The sequence below is a fragment of the Astatotilapia calliptera genome, unplaced genomic scaffold (assembly GCF_900246225.1).
Source record: "Astatotilapia calliptera unplaced genomic scaffold, fAstCal1.2 U_scaffold_49, whole genome shotgun sequence".
Classification (NCBI taxonomy): Eukaryota; Metazoa; Chordata; class Actinopteri; order Cichliformes; family Cichlidae; genus Astatotilapia; species Astatotilapia calliptera.
This window is the reverse complement of record NW_020535788.1, coordinates 1,281-21,067: the sequence shown is the minus strand read 5'-3', so window position 1 is coordinate 21,067 and position 19,787 is coordinate 1,281. Positions and strand designations below refer to the sequence as shown.

Sequence of the window (19,787 nt, the reverse complement as noted above, 5' to 3'; positions counted from 1 at the left end):
CAGTGAGCTGCTGACTAGGAAATAATCCAGATGAGAGTAGGAGTGATGGACATGTGAGAGGAAAGTATATTCTTTACGGTTGGGGTGAAGGAAGCGCCATGCATTGCAAGGTCCCAAATCGCTCATGTGAGATTTAATTATATTTGTGGATTCCCAGTTATCCTCAGTTCCTGCTGTATTGAGCATATACATTTCTTCATTTAGTCCAAAGTTGAGGTTGCCACCAGGAACAAGTGCGCAATCTAGGTGTTCAGAGAGTGCACTAAAAAAACATGGAAGGGTTCAACAACATTTGGGCCATGTACACTTACAATACATAGCTTTTTTGTTAAGTATAGATAATTTAATGATTAGGAATCTACCATTTGGATCTATAACTGTGTTGAGTACTGTGAAATATGAATAATGGAGTAATGGATGGAAGACCCTCATTTACATTGAGTGGACGGGGGTGTAATTTTATAACACAAAGCTGAAAATATCTTTATTCCCGAATAAAACAAGCAACATTACACAATTTTAAGCATCTCAGTTGAATTTCACACATTTTCCAAAACATGATCATTTGAATGGTTTTTTTCTGCTCAAGAAAATTGTAGTTGTCATTTGGAACAGGTTTAATCTGAACACGTTTCAAGTCCTGAAAAAGTTTTTGCCTTTAGGTTCATTTTTGGGATCCTGTTTTGATGGTCCTGACAACTAGGTAGAAACATTTTTATTTTGGTCAATTAGTCAAGGAGTGATGTAGTTTAGACACCACAAGCATTTGGACATTTCCGGGCATCATTTTTATTAATAAAATGTAATGAAAGATTTAGAGCATCAAGACTACAAACGTGATCCTTGCTATTCAGCGGATTTTGCAGCTGCATCAGTCCCTGGACCTGGACTGTCTTCTTCATTTTCATTTATCATCCGTTTGTATTTGCTCTTGAAAAATCCCAACTGGGAGTAAAAAAAAAACATAAAAATGCATCAGTCATTTGTGGCAATAAAAAGGAATGAAAATAACCAAGCTACATGAGTGAATATAATAATTTATTTTTAACTAGATGTTTTCTATACTAACTTTGTGAGGCTGTGACACTGACTGAAAAAAAATCGAACTTACCTTATGCAGGCCAGCAGTGAGTAAAGCTAGAAAAGCCAGCCCTCCCAGGGATCCTCCAATGATCTCTTTGGTGAAATTTGGCTGAGGATACACCTCTACCTCTGCTTCAATCTGACAGACAAGTTAATAGAAAGTAAATAAATTTAAACTATTATATAACTGAAACGAGAAAACAATAGAAAGCAATTTCCAATCACCTTGCGAACAGGAGGATTACTGTTAGACCCTGATGCAAAGTAGATGTACTGGTTTTTGTTGTACTCCAGAGTGGCTGTGCTGGTTAAGAGGAATTTGGCAGACTGAAGTCCAATCTAAGAAAAAAAAAAGTGAAATAAATTGGGGATAAATTAGGTGTTGCTTGATTTAACAAGGAATGATTTTATCAAAAGATTTAAGAAGTTACTGCTACATAATCATCTGTAAAAATAAAAAATATTAATGAATAATTGAACATAAAATTCCTGCCAGTTACCTGCTCTATCCATCCTGAGCTGAGGTTGGCAGAGATTTCGTATGTCCTACTCTCCCGTATCCCCATGGATGTGCTGCACTTGAACAGTCTGCACTTGGCTACAGAGCAGTCCTGTGGGCCATTTGAAGAAGACTAAATGCAACACAAGTTTTGATCCAGTGTAATGTTAATTTTAACAATACACTTTGGTTAAATTTCAACAGGTAAAGTGCAGTAGTATACATACCACAACTTTATTTTTTTGTATCTCAGGAACAAAAGCTTTCACAGGTGGTTCTTCATCAGTTCCTCTCTGACATTCTGCAATCTGAGATATATGTTTTATTTATATACGTTTGGTTTTATTTTAATTTCTCTAAACCCAATCATCCATACACAAGCATAGGTCATTTTTGAGTCTGTAACTATCAATTCTCAAACACATATTACCCTTAGACTGCTCAAATCCACCCAAATGTCTTTTTCACCAAGCTTCACTGGAACCCTGATCACCACAGTGAAATTCAGCGCTCTGATATCGTTTGTAACCTAAAATTGAAAAACAAAAGTATAACCCAGCAGTATAGTTAGGTCTACATCATACAATGAACTTTTGAACTACAGACATATGCAGAAGTTGTATTTCACCTTGACTGATTGATGGACTGGTTTCTGCAAATCGTTCATCCCAAATGTAAAATTGTTGTAGCTGAGGGAGCTAAACAGGTATATTTGAAATATTAAATGCCATGTAAAAAAAATAAACTTTTCCCCATTACAGTTAGAAAAACACATACTTTTCAAATGTCATAAAAATGCTGTATTTCACATAAATTGATTTCTTTTTGTAGAGTTCACTTGTTGTGGCATGCTCCTGATTTCCACTGAAAGAGAGAAAATAAATTATTTGTACTGTATCTATTGGACTATTGTTTTAATGAGGAGTACCTGTAGCAAAATGAAAAGTACCTGCTGGCATTCACAGTGACAAAGATCTTCCTCTCAAGTTGACTGTTGGTGTCAATCCCATAGGAGACAATGAAGCAAGCCTTAATTGAATGAGAGAGATAAGAATGACTCCTATTTGTCTGTAAACTGTGTAAAAGTGAAAATAAAGGAGTAAGAAAAGATATTCTATACAGAGAAAAAGTATAAAGCTCACCTTAGTTTTGCTCTTGAAAATTGGCTTGTCAATAGTGCAGTCTGTCCTTCCTCGAGATAAACCATCTTCACTGTCCAAAGAGTTGCACTCAATTCTTCCCTTTATTAGAAACAAAATTACTGCCGGATGTATTGGAAGAGCAGCAGATCAGTGATGAACTGATACAGACTTGATCCTGGTGTCTTACCTGCTGAATGGTGAACTTTCTGTAGGAGAGTCCAGCTGGATACGTGAGAATAACACGACTGTTGTAGGAGTTTTCTCCTCTATTCTCCACTGTGACTGTGACATCCAAAAGCTCATCAATGCCCACTTTAACCACTGAGGATCTGTCAGAGTATGAGGAAGCACAAGGAAAATGGAAGGAAAAAATAAAGTTACAGCTATACTACACTCAACAAAAATATAAACGCAACACCTTTGTTACTGCTCCCATTCCCCATGGGATGGACGTAGAGACCTAAAATTCATTCCAGATACACAATATAACCATCCCTCCCAAACAGTGGTCACAAATCAGTCCAAATGTGTGGTAGTGGGCACATCTGCTATATTGAGATAATCCATCCCACCTCACAGGTGTGCCACATCAGGATGCTGATCTGACATCATGAGTAGTGCACAGGTGTACCTCAGACTGCCCACAACAAAAGGCCACCCTGGAATGTGCAGTTTTGTCTCACAGCAAAATGCCACAGATGCCACAAGCAATGAGGGAGCGTGCAATTGGCATTCTGACAGCAGGAATGTCAACCAGATCTGTCGCCCGTGCATTGAATGTTCATTTCTCAACCATAAGCCGTCTCCACAGGCGTTTCAGAGAATATGGCAGCACATCCAACCGGCCTCACAACCGCAGACCTCGTGTAACCACACCAGCCCAGGACCTCCACATCCAGCAGGTTCACCTCCAAGATCGTCTGAGACCAGCCACCCAGACAGCTGCTGGAACAATTGGTTTGCACAACCAAACAATTTCTGCACAAACTGTCAGAAACCGTCTCAGGGACGCTCAACTGCATGCCCGTCGTCCTCATCGGGGTCTTGACCTGACTCCAGCTCGTCGCCGTAACAGACTTGTGTGGGCAAATGCTCACATTCGATGGCGTCTGGCACGTTGGAGAGGTGTGCGCTTCACGGATGAATCATGGTTCACATTGTTCAGGGCAGATGGCAGCTGAGAATGTCCCAGTTCTTGCATGGCCAGCATACTCACCGGACATGTCACCCATTGAGCATGTTCGGGATGTGCTTGACCGGCGTATACGACAGCGTGTACCAGTTCCCACGAATATCCAACAACCTCGCACAGCCATTGAAGTGGAGTGGACCAACATTCCACAATTGACAATCTGATAGACTCCATGCGACGATGTGTTGCACTGCATGAGGCAAATGGTGGTCACACCAGATACTGACCGGTTCTGGGTCCCCAGACCCCCAATAGTGCAAAAAACTGCACATTCCAGGGTGGCCTTTTGTTGTGGGCAGTCTGAGGTACACCTGTGCACTACTCATGATGTCAGATCAGCATCCTGATGTGGCACACCTGTGAGGTGGGATGGATTATCTCAATATAGCAGATGTGCCCACTACCACACATTTGGACTGATTTGTGACCACTGTTTGGGAGGGATGGTTATATTGTGTATCTGGAATGAATTTTAGGTCTCTACGTCCATCCCATGGGGAATGGGAGCAGTAACAAAGGTGTTGCGTTTATATTTTTGTTGAGTGTATTTTTACTCTAATTTATTCAAAAGTAAAAGCAGAAATTAAAATCACAAATTGGTGCCAAAAGGGACATTAAGAAGAAACTTTCTTGACCTGTTTATATGTGAAGATTCTCACCAGATGACTTAAATAATTAGTGATTCTATCAGTTATATTAAATCATCTGTCACTCTTTCTGTCTTCATGGAGCCAAGTGTTTGAGTTTTAGTGGGTTAATGATTTCTTTTTGATTTAAAAAACGTTCAGGCGCTGTCGACTTCTGTTAAATGTTTGATTTTATGTTCCTTATTTCTAATGAGCTTTTATTATTGTGTCCTGTTAGTTCCTTGCTTAGTTTTTATTCTTGATAGTTGATTCCTTTTTTGATCCCTTTGTGTTCCTCCAGGCTTGTCTCAGTGGGGTTTTTTTTGTCTTTGTGTGTCAAGTTTGGACAAACAAGCTTGTTTCTTGAGTTCTACTTCCTTGTTTTGTTCTCTGTTATCATTACTGGAAGACAAATCTGTTCTGTATTTTATCTTAGTTCCCCCTTGTCCTTTGGTCCTTCCAGCCTAACATATTCTACATTTAACAACACAGTTTTGGCACCCAGAATAAATCTTATATTTGTTGATTTGGGAAGTGAGACGTAAATACAACTCGGATCTAAAAAAGCATTTTGTTTTTGTTTGTTTTTATAATTTATTTATTTCTGTTCACTTCCAAGTTTGTCATTTTATTCCTTTAAATTAATTAATAATTTTAGTGTTCATACTCTTAAACTTGACATGCTACCAGACACCAAAGCTTGAGTTTTGCACCTGACCCTCACCTGGTGAAGTTGAAATCCACTTTTAAGTTATCAACACATTTGTTGTCAGTGCCGCAGTTGATCTCAAACCCTAACTGTGGAAGAAAACATAATATAAAACATATTTTTATTACATTATTTACAGACTAAATTTAACATTGAACATTTGAAATCACCACTTTTTGTATTCCACCATCTAGCTGTAGTTTTCTGCAGAACATTTCTGTTCTCAATCCACTTCTGGAAAATCCTCTGCACACACAGGAACCTATGTATCAGGTGTGATCCCACATAGAGATACCCTTCATAAGGCTTGTGTATTTTTAATTCAGTTATTTTCAAAGTTGAAGTTTGTCACTAGGTTTGAAGCAGTTGAGAAATGCACAGTCTCTCCTTGGCCCCGAAGCTAGAGTTACATAGAAAGTAAAGTCATAGTAGAATTTGTAATGCGTTTACTATATAGAGAGCTACAACTACAGTGATGGTAACTCATTTACTTCTAGTCTCCTCAATAGATACTGCTCAAACAGACACCAATAATAACATTATTTCAGACAATTTAAGGGCAAAACACTAAAATTTCGTAACTTCATAAACTTCATAAAGACTAGACTCAGATGCCAAGTTAATAAGGTGTCGTTAAAGGTTCCTCACAGGATGAATAGTTGTTGCTTGAGCCTGTGGGGCGAGACTTGGTCTAAGTTTTTTTGAAGGAAAACCATCAAATGTGAATTTGAGCTCATTGGAAAGTTCATTGACAGCATCTTCTGGACAAGGCTGCAAGAAGAGAGCAGTGTTAGGTTCACATTCAGTGTTTGAGGACACAAAAAAACAATACAATTAATTAAATAACATCTTTTGTTTCATGAAATGGTCATAATATTTTTTTTCTGATGTTGTTATTCGGTTTTACCTCAATAATAAATTTTACAGTTGAACACAGTTTGCTAGTTAAGTTCACAGCAACTGATCCAGATTTCGCTCGTTGTTTCCCACTGATGTACGCTCGGTTGTTCAGAGGTTTGCGAGTGGCATCCAGCGTTAAAGTATAATTAATCCTTGCTTCAGCTGGAATATATCAGAGTTTGATTTCAATGCTACAAATTTACATACAGAGAAACCATCAAACTGCTGGATAATGGCTTTGTAGTTAGAAAAAAGTGAGGAGAATGATGAACCTGTGTTGACTGTAGACACTCTGCTCATGGTAAAGCAGACTGTAGCTGTGTTCTCCAGTGGTTTTGAGCAGGTTGTATTCTGAATACGGATTTCGTTTGGGCTGAAAGACACCTCAGCTTTAACCATTACTACAGGTCTTGATCTGTAAATGGACATCGAAGGAAAATATATGTGAGCTACGTTAATCTTCAATAGCAAACTAAAAATTGCTCTCCATTATTGGTGTTCTGACTTGGATTAGTAACAAGACTACCCAGTTGTCTAGTGTTTTGAGTAACACATGATTTGCATTTCTGCATCAAAGTCATTTGTTAGAACAAAGCTGTTGCTATTGTAACAGATGTAAAACTGATGTTCAACAGATGTAAAATAAAATATAATTTCACATTTTTTTGAGACTCAAATCCACACAAGCTGTTTTTCCAGGACCTTAACTGACAGATGTATTGCTTCTTTAATCACGAGAGAAACCATGATTATAATGATGTAACAAGATGATTAGAAAAGAAATTTTTTCTAGTGATTCGACCATTTTAGCATGATAAAATTCATTAATATAATGTGACCTCAAAAAAGTCAATTTATTTATTTTTTTTACCCTGCATCGGTATTGGATTAAAAAGTCATAAATCAATCATGTGCAATTCTCATAAAATTGACCTTGTAAAGTGAACAATATCAATTGCTATAAATAACAATAACACATGACTGGAGTATCTTGGGCTTACCTCAGTAAGACAACTGTGCCCTTTGAACCCACCGCTAAATCAGGAAGTTTATCACCGCTCTGGTCAAAAGACGACTGACTGATTGATAGACCAAAAAACATCAGTCCTGACTGGACCTCAGAGCCAGTAATTCTCTGTGTACATGAAAATATTTTAAGTAATCAAGCTGCAGATTGTTTAGACATATTGCAGGATAAATGCAATTAAAACTCTTTGTGAATTTTTTGACGTTATGTACCTGTGAGTAAGTAGGACTGATTCTTCCTCCTCCTTCACCATTAAATATGTAGATGCTGCCTTCACCATTATTCTCCAAAGGTGCTCCAACTGCCAAATCCATGAATCCATCTGAGTTTAGATCAGGCAGCACAGCAAGAGAAGAGCCGAACCTTCCTTTGACAGCTGCACGTCCTCTTAGTACTAATGGATCATCAAAATTACACTCCACAAACTGAAAGGAGAAGAGTGAATATTTTAAGATCATTAAAAGTTGGTAAATAAACCGAATAATTTAATTACAGTAGGTGATATTGTGATTTACCAAACCAGTTAATCTGCAAACATAAACTCTTCCCTCTCTATCAGGCTCCGTGTACATTGGGGCTGATATGAAGATTAGATCAGTGATGTCATCATTACTTATGTCCATGGTACACACCTCTGCCCCGAAATATTCACCAGTCTGATACTGTGTAAGAAACACATTATTATTGAAAGGATTCAGGTTTAGGAAAAAAAAAACATCAGCTTTTATTTGAGAAAATAATTTATATATAGTTTACAGTGTTACATTCACATCTGTCTTGTAAATACATACCTGTGATGCCAATGGCTCAATTTTTTGGTTTTCAAAGTTTTCTCTATTAACAGCGACCACAACTCCTCTGTGTTTATATCTTGGAGCACCAACAATTGTCAGTGAGCCGCTTTGAGTTTTAGCAATTGCCATGGAGTAACCTAGAATTTAGGTAGGCCAAAAAGGAAAGACAGATATAAAATCTGATGTTTGTGTGAAAGAATTACAGCAGAGCTGTGAATGTACATGATCACATGTGTATAAGTTAGATTGTTAAAGCTGTAATATTCTTACCAAGATAACTGTCAGACTCCAAAGACACATCCTCATATGTTTTCACCTTCTGGCCGCCAGTTGTGTATTGCACGTAGCCTCCCTTCCACTGGTTTGCACCAACAATAGACATCTGAATTCCCTACAGTGTAGAAAGAAAATACAATTTATATACAATTTAGACAGAAAGTCATAAAAACTACCAGACAGGCACATGTGAATCTTTCTTTCTATGACTAGACTGTCTGGTGATTTTTTCTCAGTCGCTTTGGTGCTTTTCTCACATCACTATTAACATTTGCACAGCAGTTAGTGTATTTCTCAAAACAATTAGTGCAAACTGCAAAACCTAGTTGATAACCTGCAAAAGCAGGTCACTTGCTCAAAATCGATAATCCATTCCTCAAAAGCAAGTATTCGTGTCAATGAAACTGTCAGTGTCACCAAAATGAGAAGTCTTGACACCATCTTGATGAACAAGTTAAAAAATGGCTTTGTCATGTTTTCACAGTGTACAGTATTCTCTCAGTATCTTTTAGTGCAAAAAAGGGTCAGGTCGGTGACACTACCTGAAAATGCTCAAGACAGCACTATACACTTTTTGCACAGCCATGTACAGTAAAATCTGCAGTAAAGTTAGACATTCCAGTAGTTATGGAAGTAAGAGAGTACAAGACACTGAATACATATGTTTCACATTTTTACTGTGTAGGATGTTTGTAATTCTACAACATTGTGCAAAAGAAAAATACTCTACAGTCACGTATTTAGAATAAACATGAGAAATAACCTTTTGGTAGAGCTGTGCACAAATGTGAACAATATAACAGTACATATTGTAACATAAATCATTCTGGCACATTCAGACGTTCCTTTCTGTCTCATCTACATCACAACGGATATCATCCCTTGCAATGCAGCAAGGAAAGTCTCCTGGAGTGGCGAATCCACCCTCTGCATGACTCTGCTGTGGTGTTATCACATGCTGCATCCATGGCTGCTAGCAGGGCCATTTGTGCATGTGAATGCCGGTCATAAACCTTCAACCTCCAGGCAGCCAAAAACTCCTCTATCGGAATAAGGAATGGGGAGTAGGGAGGGAGATATTCAACAGACATTCTGTCATGTGCTGCAAACCACTGTCTGACCAGATGTGTGTAGTGAAAAGGGACATTATCCCACACAACAACATACTTGTTGAGTTGACCTCCACCCCTCTCATTCTCAGGGACTATGGCATGAGAGAAATTGTTCAATTTCAGGGACAGGAAAAAATTTATGAAAAAAAGGTATAACATTTGCTTGACAGCATTTGAAAACTAATTCACCAATTTTGTATTTAATGACTCAATGAAATAAAGACTATTAGTTTGATTGGGAACCACTATTTGGCTTCCAAAAGTATAGTTCATTTTGACTGACATGACATAAGCAAATGATAATGTTGTCGATGGCAGAGAATTGAATGAAAGCAACTGATACATGTCCAAGAGCATTTGCAATTTGTTCAGAGGAAGGAGAAATTGCTACTATGATGTGCACAAATGACTAAATGTGGAGGTTGCACTAATGGTTTTGAGAATTTTCATTTTGATCTGAGAAAAGCACCAAATCGACTGAGAAAAACTGTAATTACCTCAGGCACATAAACTGCACTGAATCCCTCTTGAGACATTTCCATTTTTAGTGTCTCTCCACTGGTTTGAGATCCTGTGACAGAAAAATAAGCGAAGATAAAAGACAATACAATTTCACGTTACAAAGACAAATTTTCATTATTATTCAAGTTTTTTGCTGTTCATCATAAATGTGTCACAGCACTTTTATAATAAACAGCATGTAGAGCAACAGGAATTTTACCTTGACATGAGACATTAAGTTTGTTTTTTCCTTATTATTAAGTATAATCATTTTAAATTTGTATGTTTACAGAAATTTGTAACAAAGTTAACACAATACATTTATGTTTGTACCTTCAATGGAGAAAATTTTTTCTTGCAAATTTTGTCTTATTATTTCAAGTGCATCGAAGTTCTCCACTTGAAACACGTATTTGTCTGAGGGAGATGATGCAATGGTGCGCAGTTCTTGTTTTGCTTCAGTTTTATTAAATGCATTTCCCACCTAGGGTTGTTGAAAAAAATACATTTAAGTTCTCATACTATGCAAGATGCCTTGCTTTATTAAAACACAGTTTTTAATAAACTTAAGGTTTTATCTCCATTTATAATACATTTTACAGACATGTTTTATGTAGCGTTAAACTCATTACATCCAAATCCAGAATACACATTATTCGTGTTCCAATCAGTAATTTTGCATTGCCATTTATTTGAAAAACTTCATTTCAGCTTTGTGTATTTATTGGGATGTGCTTTGATTTAAAGGACACATACACACATATATATGTGTGTGTATGTAGATAGATAGATAGATAGATAGATAGATAGATAGATAGATAGATAGATAGATAGATAGATAGAGAGATAGAGAGAGAGAGATGTATATATGTGTGTGTCCTTTAAATCATGTGCATATGTGTGTATATGTGTCCTTACATATATATACACATTATGGAATGCCGTTTAGGAAAATATTATATATATAGAATGATCTTCTGAGTATAAAGTCACTAGTGTTTTCCTTGTTTGTAGCTGCGAAGAAAGGCACTATGAGCCAGTCCGCACAGAATCGTGTGGCTCAGATTTTAAGTAATGAGGAGCTATTAACACCCAGGCAAATGCATGTTTTGGCCAACCTAATATTAGTACCAGTGTACTGCATCGTGCTACTGATGAAGAAATTTGAATAAATTCACTGTGGAAGACCAAATGCAGTGAACCTCTCCGGTCAGATAGCCCCTGGTTATCCAGCTAATGTTATGGAGAACGTGCCTTCCACATCACAAGAGTCCCTCACAGCGTGTCCCATCTACATTCTTAGACCTTGCACTCGAAAGGGCCCAAAGCAGAAGAGGTAAGAACGGAACTAAATACATTGAAATTACTAGTGGAAGGTTAGCAATTGCCCGTAAGTTTCAATTGCTAGACTAAGCTAAGTAAACAAAAATATCACAGTAAAAAACAGTGTGCGATAGACTCACAGCGTGTGATTGTGGAGACTAAACTGTGAAAACATGCGATTTCTATAATATTTCAAGCTGCAAACATTGTGTGAAAGCAAAGCACATCATTCAGTTGTTACAATACATAGTTTTTGGCAGTATATAATTTAATGAAACATTTTTCTAAAGCAACAAAAAGTACTCTGTGAATTTAGGAAATTTTTTATGTGATTGTTAAGTTTCTCCACCCACCCATCCCACTATCTTCCATCATCTATCTATCCATTCATCCATCCATCCATTCTCTTCCACTTATCCAATTCAGAATTCCAAGAGCCTATCCTAGCTACCATGGGGCTAGTGGGTATTTATTAATGCAAATTGGACATGTGTACAGCATGGTGTATTTTGTTAAATAAAATGTGCTTCATTGATCAGAGTAGTGGGAGTATATTACATGCAGAAATGTTTACTTTGCCTTTATTCTCTAATAGGTTTCGAGCACAGCTAAGTAGGTCACAATCTCTGGCTCAGTCTTTCACCAAAGTGATTCTCTTGCAGGACCATCTAACTGCACATGTGCCAAGGTGTAACAAAAAAGCTTGGCTTTTTGAAAATGGACATATACAATCTGCACTGGAGTTTAGCTGTGAATGGGACTCAGACAAAGTAATGCAGTCAATAAGGACTGCCTTCCAGCCAGTTGTTGAAGGATGCAGGTAAGCTTTAGATCCTTTTTCATAAAAAGATTGTTTTTGTTACTTAGATTATTATACTATTAAAGGTCAACTTTGGGTATTTCCAAAAAGGATCTGTGGGCACTGATCAGATGACTGGATTGATATCTTTTAGAGTTAACAAAAATTAAACCTTTTGATGTACTGTATTGTATTGTATTGTAGTCTGTTAGCATTAACAAAACTTTCATATACACTATGTTTTCTTCCTCCCCTAGGCTACAGATTTTGCTGACATGCCACACCAAACTAGTTGAGCCATCACTCACTTCCAAACAGACTTTGAATGGAGACCTTGTGAAAAAACTGTTTCATCAGAAGTCAATTTATGTCAGACCTCAAAAGGTTATTTAATGTGAGGACAATGAATCAGTAATTAATCCTGAGCATTTCAGCAAATGAATGTATGTTCATAAAATAAAATCAAAGTAAAGATGGACAATGTTTAACTCCCTTAAACATTGTCACTTGTATTATGTTTAAATACATAATACATAAACATAATATTAATATTTACTATGCCATTTTGTTGTCAGTATATTGAAAAGTATTATCTGTTTATATTTACAGACATATTCTGATGGAGAGAGTAGCCATACAAGCAGGCAGGATTTCACAGAAATGTTGAATTCTGACAAATGCGGTAAATATTCCTATCTAAAAGTAGCTCCAAATAAACTGGAAACCATGTTGCATTTATACGTATATAAAATATATATCTCCAAGAGATGTAATACTAGAAATTACAAATAAATAACATGCTAAATTTGGGTAAAATTAAGGGATAAAAAGATACTAATTACTAACTATACAATACTATAATCATAGCTGTACAATACTAACTGTACAATAAACAAAGACAGAACAGGGACAATACAAAGTGGATTGTGCAGTAGGTATAGAATACCAAGTACCAATGCAAGTGCTGAATTTACAAGAAAGATTATACCCAAATGTGATTTCAGTTTCACTTCAGTGTATTAAAAGCGTAGATAAATGCATTATTACCAATCCTGTTTACTGAGTACAAATAATAGACTATTTCTGCATCCACCTAAGCTTAAATTGTTGTGGTCTTCACTAACTTCTTTTTTCGACACTATGGTTTCACTAAATGCTAATTAGCTTCATGTGTGACTTTCAAAGTACAGCTTAATTTTCAAAATATGCATCAGTTTTTCTTTTGCATTAATCTTTTGGTATTTTAACGTATCAGTATACCAATAGTCTTAGTTAGAATCTCATTTTGATTTTGTATTTTTCTATCTTATAGTTGAAAGTGAAGTCTCTTTGAAAGATATTCTTGTTTTCTGCACCGGATGTGACAGCATTTCAGCCCTGGGTTTTTCCCCAAAGCCAAGCCTTGAGTTCATCACTAACTGCAGATTTCCAGTGACCAATATTTGTGAAAATATCCTTCGTATACCAGTTCATGTAGTGTACTACTTTCAAATCAGACATGGATTTTGCAATACGGAATTCACCAGGATTTGGAAGAGCATAATGATGTCAAGGATTGTAGAAATGATGAGGATTTTGTTTTTGTTTTTCTGTTTTGCATATGCATGTTTTATTTTCTTGTTTCTTGTTAATGTTGTTAACCTAGCGTCAGATTATCAACCTGTCCAGGGTGTACTCTGCCTTTCATCCTGTGGTAGCTGGAATAGGCTAGTAACGCAGATAAAAATAAGCAGAAGAGAATGGATGGATGCATTTGGTTTCAGTTTATACATATGAGGCATATTTTGTTTTTGGATTGTAGTTTATCTGTTTTCCTGCCTATATTGCATGTTTTGTCTCTGTTCTCTGATATGACCCATAGTAACATTCGATTATTTAGTACCCCTGCAGGCAGCAAAAGAATATGCCACAACCTCACTGTTAAATAGAATTCAATTTTGTCAAATGCTTCCTGTGTCTAGCTATTCCACACAATGTATGGAATGTCAGTGGTAATGTCATAATATACGAGGTTTATCAGCCATGTTTTGTATTTCAGATACCTTTGTTTATTTTTGAAATACTATAGCTAGATGTAGTCATTGAACGATCTGCCACCTAGAGCAACTTTTCTTTACATTCTCAAATGAGATAAGTCTGTCAAGATTCCTGGGTCATTGACCCAGCGTTTTCAGTTCATGTTTACTGTTTCTTCCACATGTTCCATTTCCTGTTTCATTACATTCAGCCGTACTCACCTGTGTCCAATTATCATTCAGTCTTTGTATTCAAGTTCCTCAGTTTTACCAGTTCACTGTCCTGTCATTGATGTTGTGATTGTCTTCATTCCCGTCTGTATTCCGTTGTTCAGCCAGCCATTCAGTCTTTCAGTTAGTTAGTGAGTCCTGCCGTTCCTGTTCTGTTCACTCACTCGCTCTAATAAATCATCATCATTCTGCACCGTGAGTCCTGCGTTTGGGTCCCTTCCTGTCGTCCTCTCACCCACACACCACGACTCCTGACAGAATGACACAAACCGTGCCATGACGACACGCTGTGGACTCAGTGGACACTGTCCTGTTCGAGCAGCAGGAGGCAGCGCTCTCCCGCTAGGGCGGAGGAGCTCAGGGGGAAACAGCGGCTCTTTGCGGAAGAAGAGCACATCTTCGAGGGGAGTCGTTTGGCTCTGGGCGGACCTCAGAGAGGCCGTGTTCTCCCACCTGCTGCCTCACCTGCACCGGAGTATTTGCCTCGGAGAGTGGGCGTCTCTCGCCGCGCTTCAGCCTCTCCCTCTCTTGCCGCTCCGCTCCTCACTCACCCACCGCCTCATTCATCCGCCTGCTGCCACAGCTAAGTGGAGGCAAGGCTCACGCCGCCATCCTGTTTCCTGTTTGGAGCAGCAGCATCCGGTGGTGAGCGAAACAGACTTTTTTCTTTCACCTCGCCATAATCCAGAGACTGTTCACCGCCCACCTAAACCAAAGACTGTTTACTGCAGGGGTAGGCAACTCCAGGCCTCGAGTGCCGGTGTCCTGCAGGTTTTAGATCGCACCCTGGGTTAACACACCTGAATCAAATGATTAGTTCATTACCAGGCCTCTGGAGAACTTCAAGAAATGCTGAGGAGTCATTTAGCCCTTTAAATCAGCTGTGATGGATCATGGACACATCTAAAACCTCCAGGACACCAGCACTCGAGGCCTGGAGTTGCCTACCCCTGGTTTAATGTGACTACATTCTGGATTATCCAATTAATTCTAACCATCCTGCCTCCGAACAGACTGCTCCACCATCTCAGGCTACTGCTAAAGACATTATCACTGTTAAACCTGATAATTTCTCCCACTCAATCACCATTTCCTCACCCATTACTCAACCTTTTTCTCCTAGCAGGGCAGCTCAGAGCCTGCTTTCCCCTCCACCCGTTTCACATTCTCAGGGGGGGGGGGGAGCTAATGCTCAGCCTGTCCCTGCAGCACCTCAGATGGCTAGGGCCCAGCTAGCACCCACTCGTGTGCCAGCTCCCAGGACGAGGGCAGCTGTGACCCAGTCTACCTCCACACACATTCATGTTTCTCGGGTGGGGGTGACTGGTGTCCAGCCACCCCCCGTGCCTGTCCCAGTGCTCAGGCTGAGGGCAGCCAGAACCCAGCCTGACCTCCCTAGAGGCTTGAAAGAGCTAGCCTGTCCACCTGCTAGTCCACCTCTTCATCCACCTCCTGATCCAGCTTTCCATGCTCTAGCACTGTCTCTGATCAGGCTAGCTGAGCTCTTCCCAGCTCAAGCACCTGATGCGCTAGCCCAGGCTGCAGCTTTGTCTCCTTCACTAACTCAGTCTTTAGCTCAGCCATTAGCCTCACCAGTCCAGTTAGTTCAGTTGCCTGCTGTTCAGCTGCCAGCTCAGTCAGTCCAGTCACCTGCAGCTCAGTCCAGTCTCCACCTCTCCTGTCCAGTCAGTTCAGTATCCACCTCTCCAGCCCAGTCAGTTCAGTCTCCTCCTGTCCCCCAGTCGCCGGTCCTCCAGCCAGTCCAGTCTGTCGTCCAGTCTCCTGTAGTCCAGTCAGTTCAGTCTGTCGTCCAGTCTCCTGTAGTCCAGCCAGTCCTGTCTGTCATCCAGTCTCCTGTAGTGCAGTCAACGGATCCTCCGTCACTGCCGGCTTCCACACCGTCGCCTGCAGCTGCTGCTCCGTCACACCGGCTTCCACGCTGTCACCTGCAGCTGCTGCTTCATCACCTTCTCCTCGTCCACGTCGGATTTGGCGTCGGCGGACACCGTTCAGGCCGCTGACTGGACCTCGTCGCCGGCGTGGTCGGCCTCCGGACCTGCTCAATCGCCTCAGCCACTGGCCACGCAGCCACCCACCAGAACTGTTTCTGTTTGGACTCCGATTCAGTGTCCCATTTGAATATTTATGCTTTACACAGAAATTCATATTAATTTTCACTTGATTTCTAGCTTAACTCACAGGTTTAAATAATAGTTTTTGTTAGGTTTTGGGAAAGTTTTGAAAAGTGTTACAGTAACACTAATGAAAACATATTTAAAGGGGGACTAACAGTATCTCCAACACTGCCAGCAAGTTGTCTATAAATATGACACACATGAAATATATATAATAATATATAGCTGAAATATGAACATTATATCATCATCGCACTATATGACATTACATTCTTATCAAATAATGATACTACTACTACTACTAATAATAATAACTGTTAAACATAACCTGGTTTACATTCTTTAGGGAATGTTTAAGGATTTTGTTTACTTGATTAGACAGGCTTATTGTATTTTGTTTGTTTTATTCTTTTCTTTTCTTTCTTTCTTTGTTTTTTTTTTTTTTTTTTTGTTAAGGTCAGTGTTGCTCTATTACTACAGAATACTCTTTTCTTCCTCTGGGTTCTGGAAATACATAGTGTTCTGTGTTCCTACCTTTTATGTGTCATTTTTTTCCAAATATCAGCCTGTAAGAGTTTAAATAAAACATTTCTGTGTTTTAAAGTTGAAAATGTATAACAGATATTTTATTTAATAAAATTCACAATTCGTGTTTATTAACAGATAAATTAGTACATCATACCATGATATGTAACATAAAGTGTAACATTTTTTACTGCGACAAGTATGGTTTGTCATGAAAGAAAAGTGTACTTTAAAAACTTTATTTTACTACTTTTATGATTTAAATGGCACAAGTGAATAAGAAGATAAAACCAGTCTTATCAACCTTTACCTAAATAATACCCTTGGAACTTTTTCAGTATTGTGATATTTCACAATTTTTAGTGTCTGGCAAAAAAAATAAAAATTTCTATTGAACACAACTTAATTTACTAATAACTGAAGCATGTGGCATGCATGTTCAAAAGTTCATTCTACATATATATTTAAGTTTCATTCTATATATATTCAAGTTTCGTTCTATACATTCAGAAGATCATTCTATATACATTCAAGCTTCATTCTATATATTAAGACTTTGATTGATATATATGTATAATATTTTTCTAAACGGCATTCCATAATATATATATATATATATATATATATATATATATATATATATATATATATATATATATATATATATATATATATATATATATAAAAAGAGAGAGAGAGAGAGCTAGCTTCTGGAGGTGTAATAAGTGGGTGGCTCAGTGCTTTTTTCCATATAGTGCCACATCAGTCTTAGCCTGACAGCTGACCAAAGCATATTTTCAGTATGGCACATTCTGTAAGTTTAAATAATTGAAGTACTTACCCCAATTGCAAATCGAACAATGTTTTTACTCTCTGCTAGCTGTACTGCACCATCCAGAGAAGTCCGGTCATTAGATTGTCCATCAGTAATTACTATCAAGACCTTCTTTGCATTAGGTCTCATACCTTCTTGTGGTATGAAAACAGTGTTTCTGTGAAATTAAAAAAATAAAATAAAAATTATATGTATATATATATACAGTAGCGGTTTTTGATACGGGCGACACGGGCGGTTGCACGGTCATCGGCAAAAAAAAAAAAAAAAATTGCTCATACGTCATGCCAGCGCATATCGGGAATGGCATAGGCACCGATCGGTTTTCTATCGCCCATTTGCTGGGAGTAAGGGCGCCCTCCGTTTGCGAGGTGCGACTTCTGCTTGAGGCACAGGGAGGAGAGGGCGGGGCGGCGTGGGATTCTCTGACCGAGACGACGAGGCTCCAGTTACAGCAGTGCAAGTAAACAAACAATAAGAAGAGTAAGAAAATAAATATACACTTTAGGACCAGGGGTAAAGGGATCAATAACAATTTAAAATGTGTAATTTACAGTTCGATGATTTAAAGTCTCACACACAACTCGTCGAAAGGGGAGGGTCCGGCTGCTTCCAAATACAGCACATTTCATTCATAATGATGTAAATCCAAGCCCATTATGTATTCATGATTTGAATCCTGGGTTGTGCGAAATCCCAGAAATAAACCCTAGACAAAGCGAATCTGTGAACTAAGGTGTAGGTTGTAGGGGATGGGTGTTCATACTGGAGTGCAAAATTAAAACCAATGGAAGATGGACAAGAAAAGTTCAAAGCAATCAGGTCCTCACTTTAGAAAAAAGAGAAAAGAAGAGGAGGAGAAACGAGCAAAAGATACAGATAAGCAGTTGTGTCATTGGATAATAGCAGGTCATCCTGAAACAATCAGAATCAGAATACTTTATTAATCCCTAAGGAAATTATGTGAGTTAAAGTTGCTCCAAGAAGAAATGGTAAAAATACCAACAGTAACAGACTACACTCCAAACAATACATTATGTTACAGATTTTAATACTAATTAGTCCTAATTAGTTGTTGATTTGTCCTGTTCTCATTGTATGACGAATTATGATGGCTGTGGTAGCCGTTTTATGTTAATGTACAATCCTATGTTTTATGTGTGTGTGTGGGGGGGGGCAGAGGTAGTGTTCGCCCAGGGCTCCAAACAGGCTAGGACCACAACTGTATATATATATATATATATATATATATATATATATATTAGGGGTGCAATAATACTTGTATTGGTATTGAACCATTCGATACAGTGCTTTCGGTTCGGTACGCATATGTATTGAACAATACAAAATTTGTAATTTATTTACCAACTTTTCTTCTGACAACGCTGGCTATGTTGAGCGCTCAGTGGATCTGCGTTCGACCACTCCGCCTAGGCTGCACTGTCGAGTGCAGATCCACTGAGCGCAGCGCAAGCTAGCAGCAAGACAGAAGCTAAGCTCGTTGCAACATGGCAACTGCCTCAATGCTACCCGAAATTGAACCTCCCCCACCCTCATTCAGATCTGGCTTTTGGAACTATCTTGGTTTTCATGTGAAGCATGACCCTGATGGTAAGCGCGTCATGGACAAAGTAAAACAGTATGTCGGATGTGCCACGCAATGCTCAATTACATTGGTGGGAACTAGTGCGTTAGTGCAGTTAGCTTGTTAACCAGTGTTGGTCAAGTTACTTGAAAAAAGTAATCAGTAACTAATTACTGATTACTTCCACAATAAAGTAATCCTGTTACTTTACTGATTACTTATTTTCAAAAGTAATTAACTCATTCACTGCCATTGACGTCTATAGACGTCAATGGCAGTGACTGAGTCAATGGGTTTAACTCATTCACTGCCAATGGCTGGCAGTGAATGAGTTAATTACTTAGTTACTTAGTTACTTTTTAAAAACACGATTTACAACCTGAAGAGGAGATAAAGCGATAGATCTTTCAGCCCAATTCTACTTTTTCTACATAATCCATCATACAAAATGTAATCAAATGGAAAAGTCTCTTTTTTT

At 38.4% G+C, this 19,787-nt stretch overlaps 1 protein-coding gene across 1 annotated transcript; it reads right to left on the bottom strand.

Annotated features, from left to right (window-relative positions):
- Positions 1–496: 496 nt before the first annotated feature.
- Positions 497–17,881, bottom strand: LOC113018177 (integrin alpha-M-like; the record flags this gene model as incomplete). Its single annotated transcript, XM_026161235.1, has 23 exons — positions 497–945; positions 1,112–1,222; positions 1,309–1,422; positions 1,584–1,694; positions 1,810–1,890; positions 2,013–2,111; positions 2,211–2,280; positions 2,360–2,446; positions 2,532–2,611; positions 2,725–2,823; positions 2,912–3,053; positions 5,267–5,340; positions 5,900–6,022; positions 6,159–6,313; positions 6,424–6,566; positions 7,153–7,286; positions 7,391–7,603; positions 7,694–7,840; positions 7,970–8,109; positions 8,243–8,363; positions 9,858–9,931; positions 10,195–10,345; positions 17,731–17,881. Coding segments are annotated over 23 exons (2,719 nt in total), but the record flags the coding sequence as incomplete, so codon positions are not given.
- Between the last annotated feature and the right edge of the window lie 1,906 nt (positions 17,882–19,787).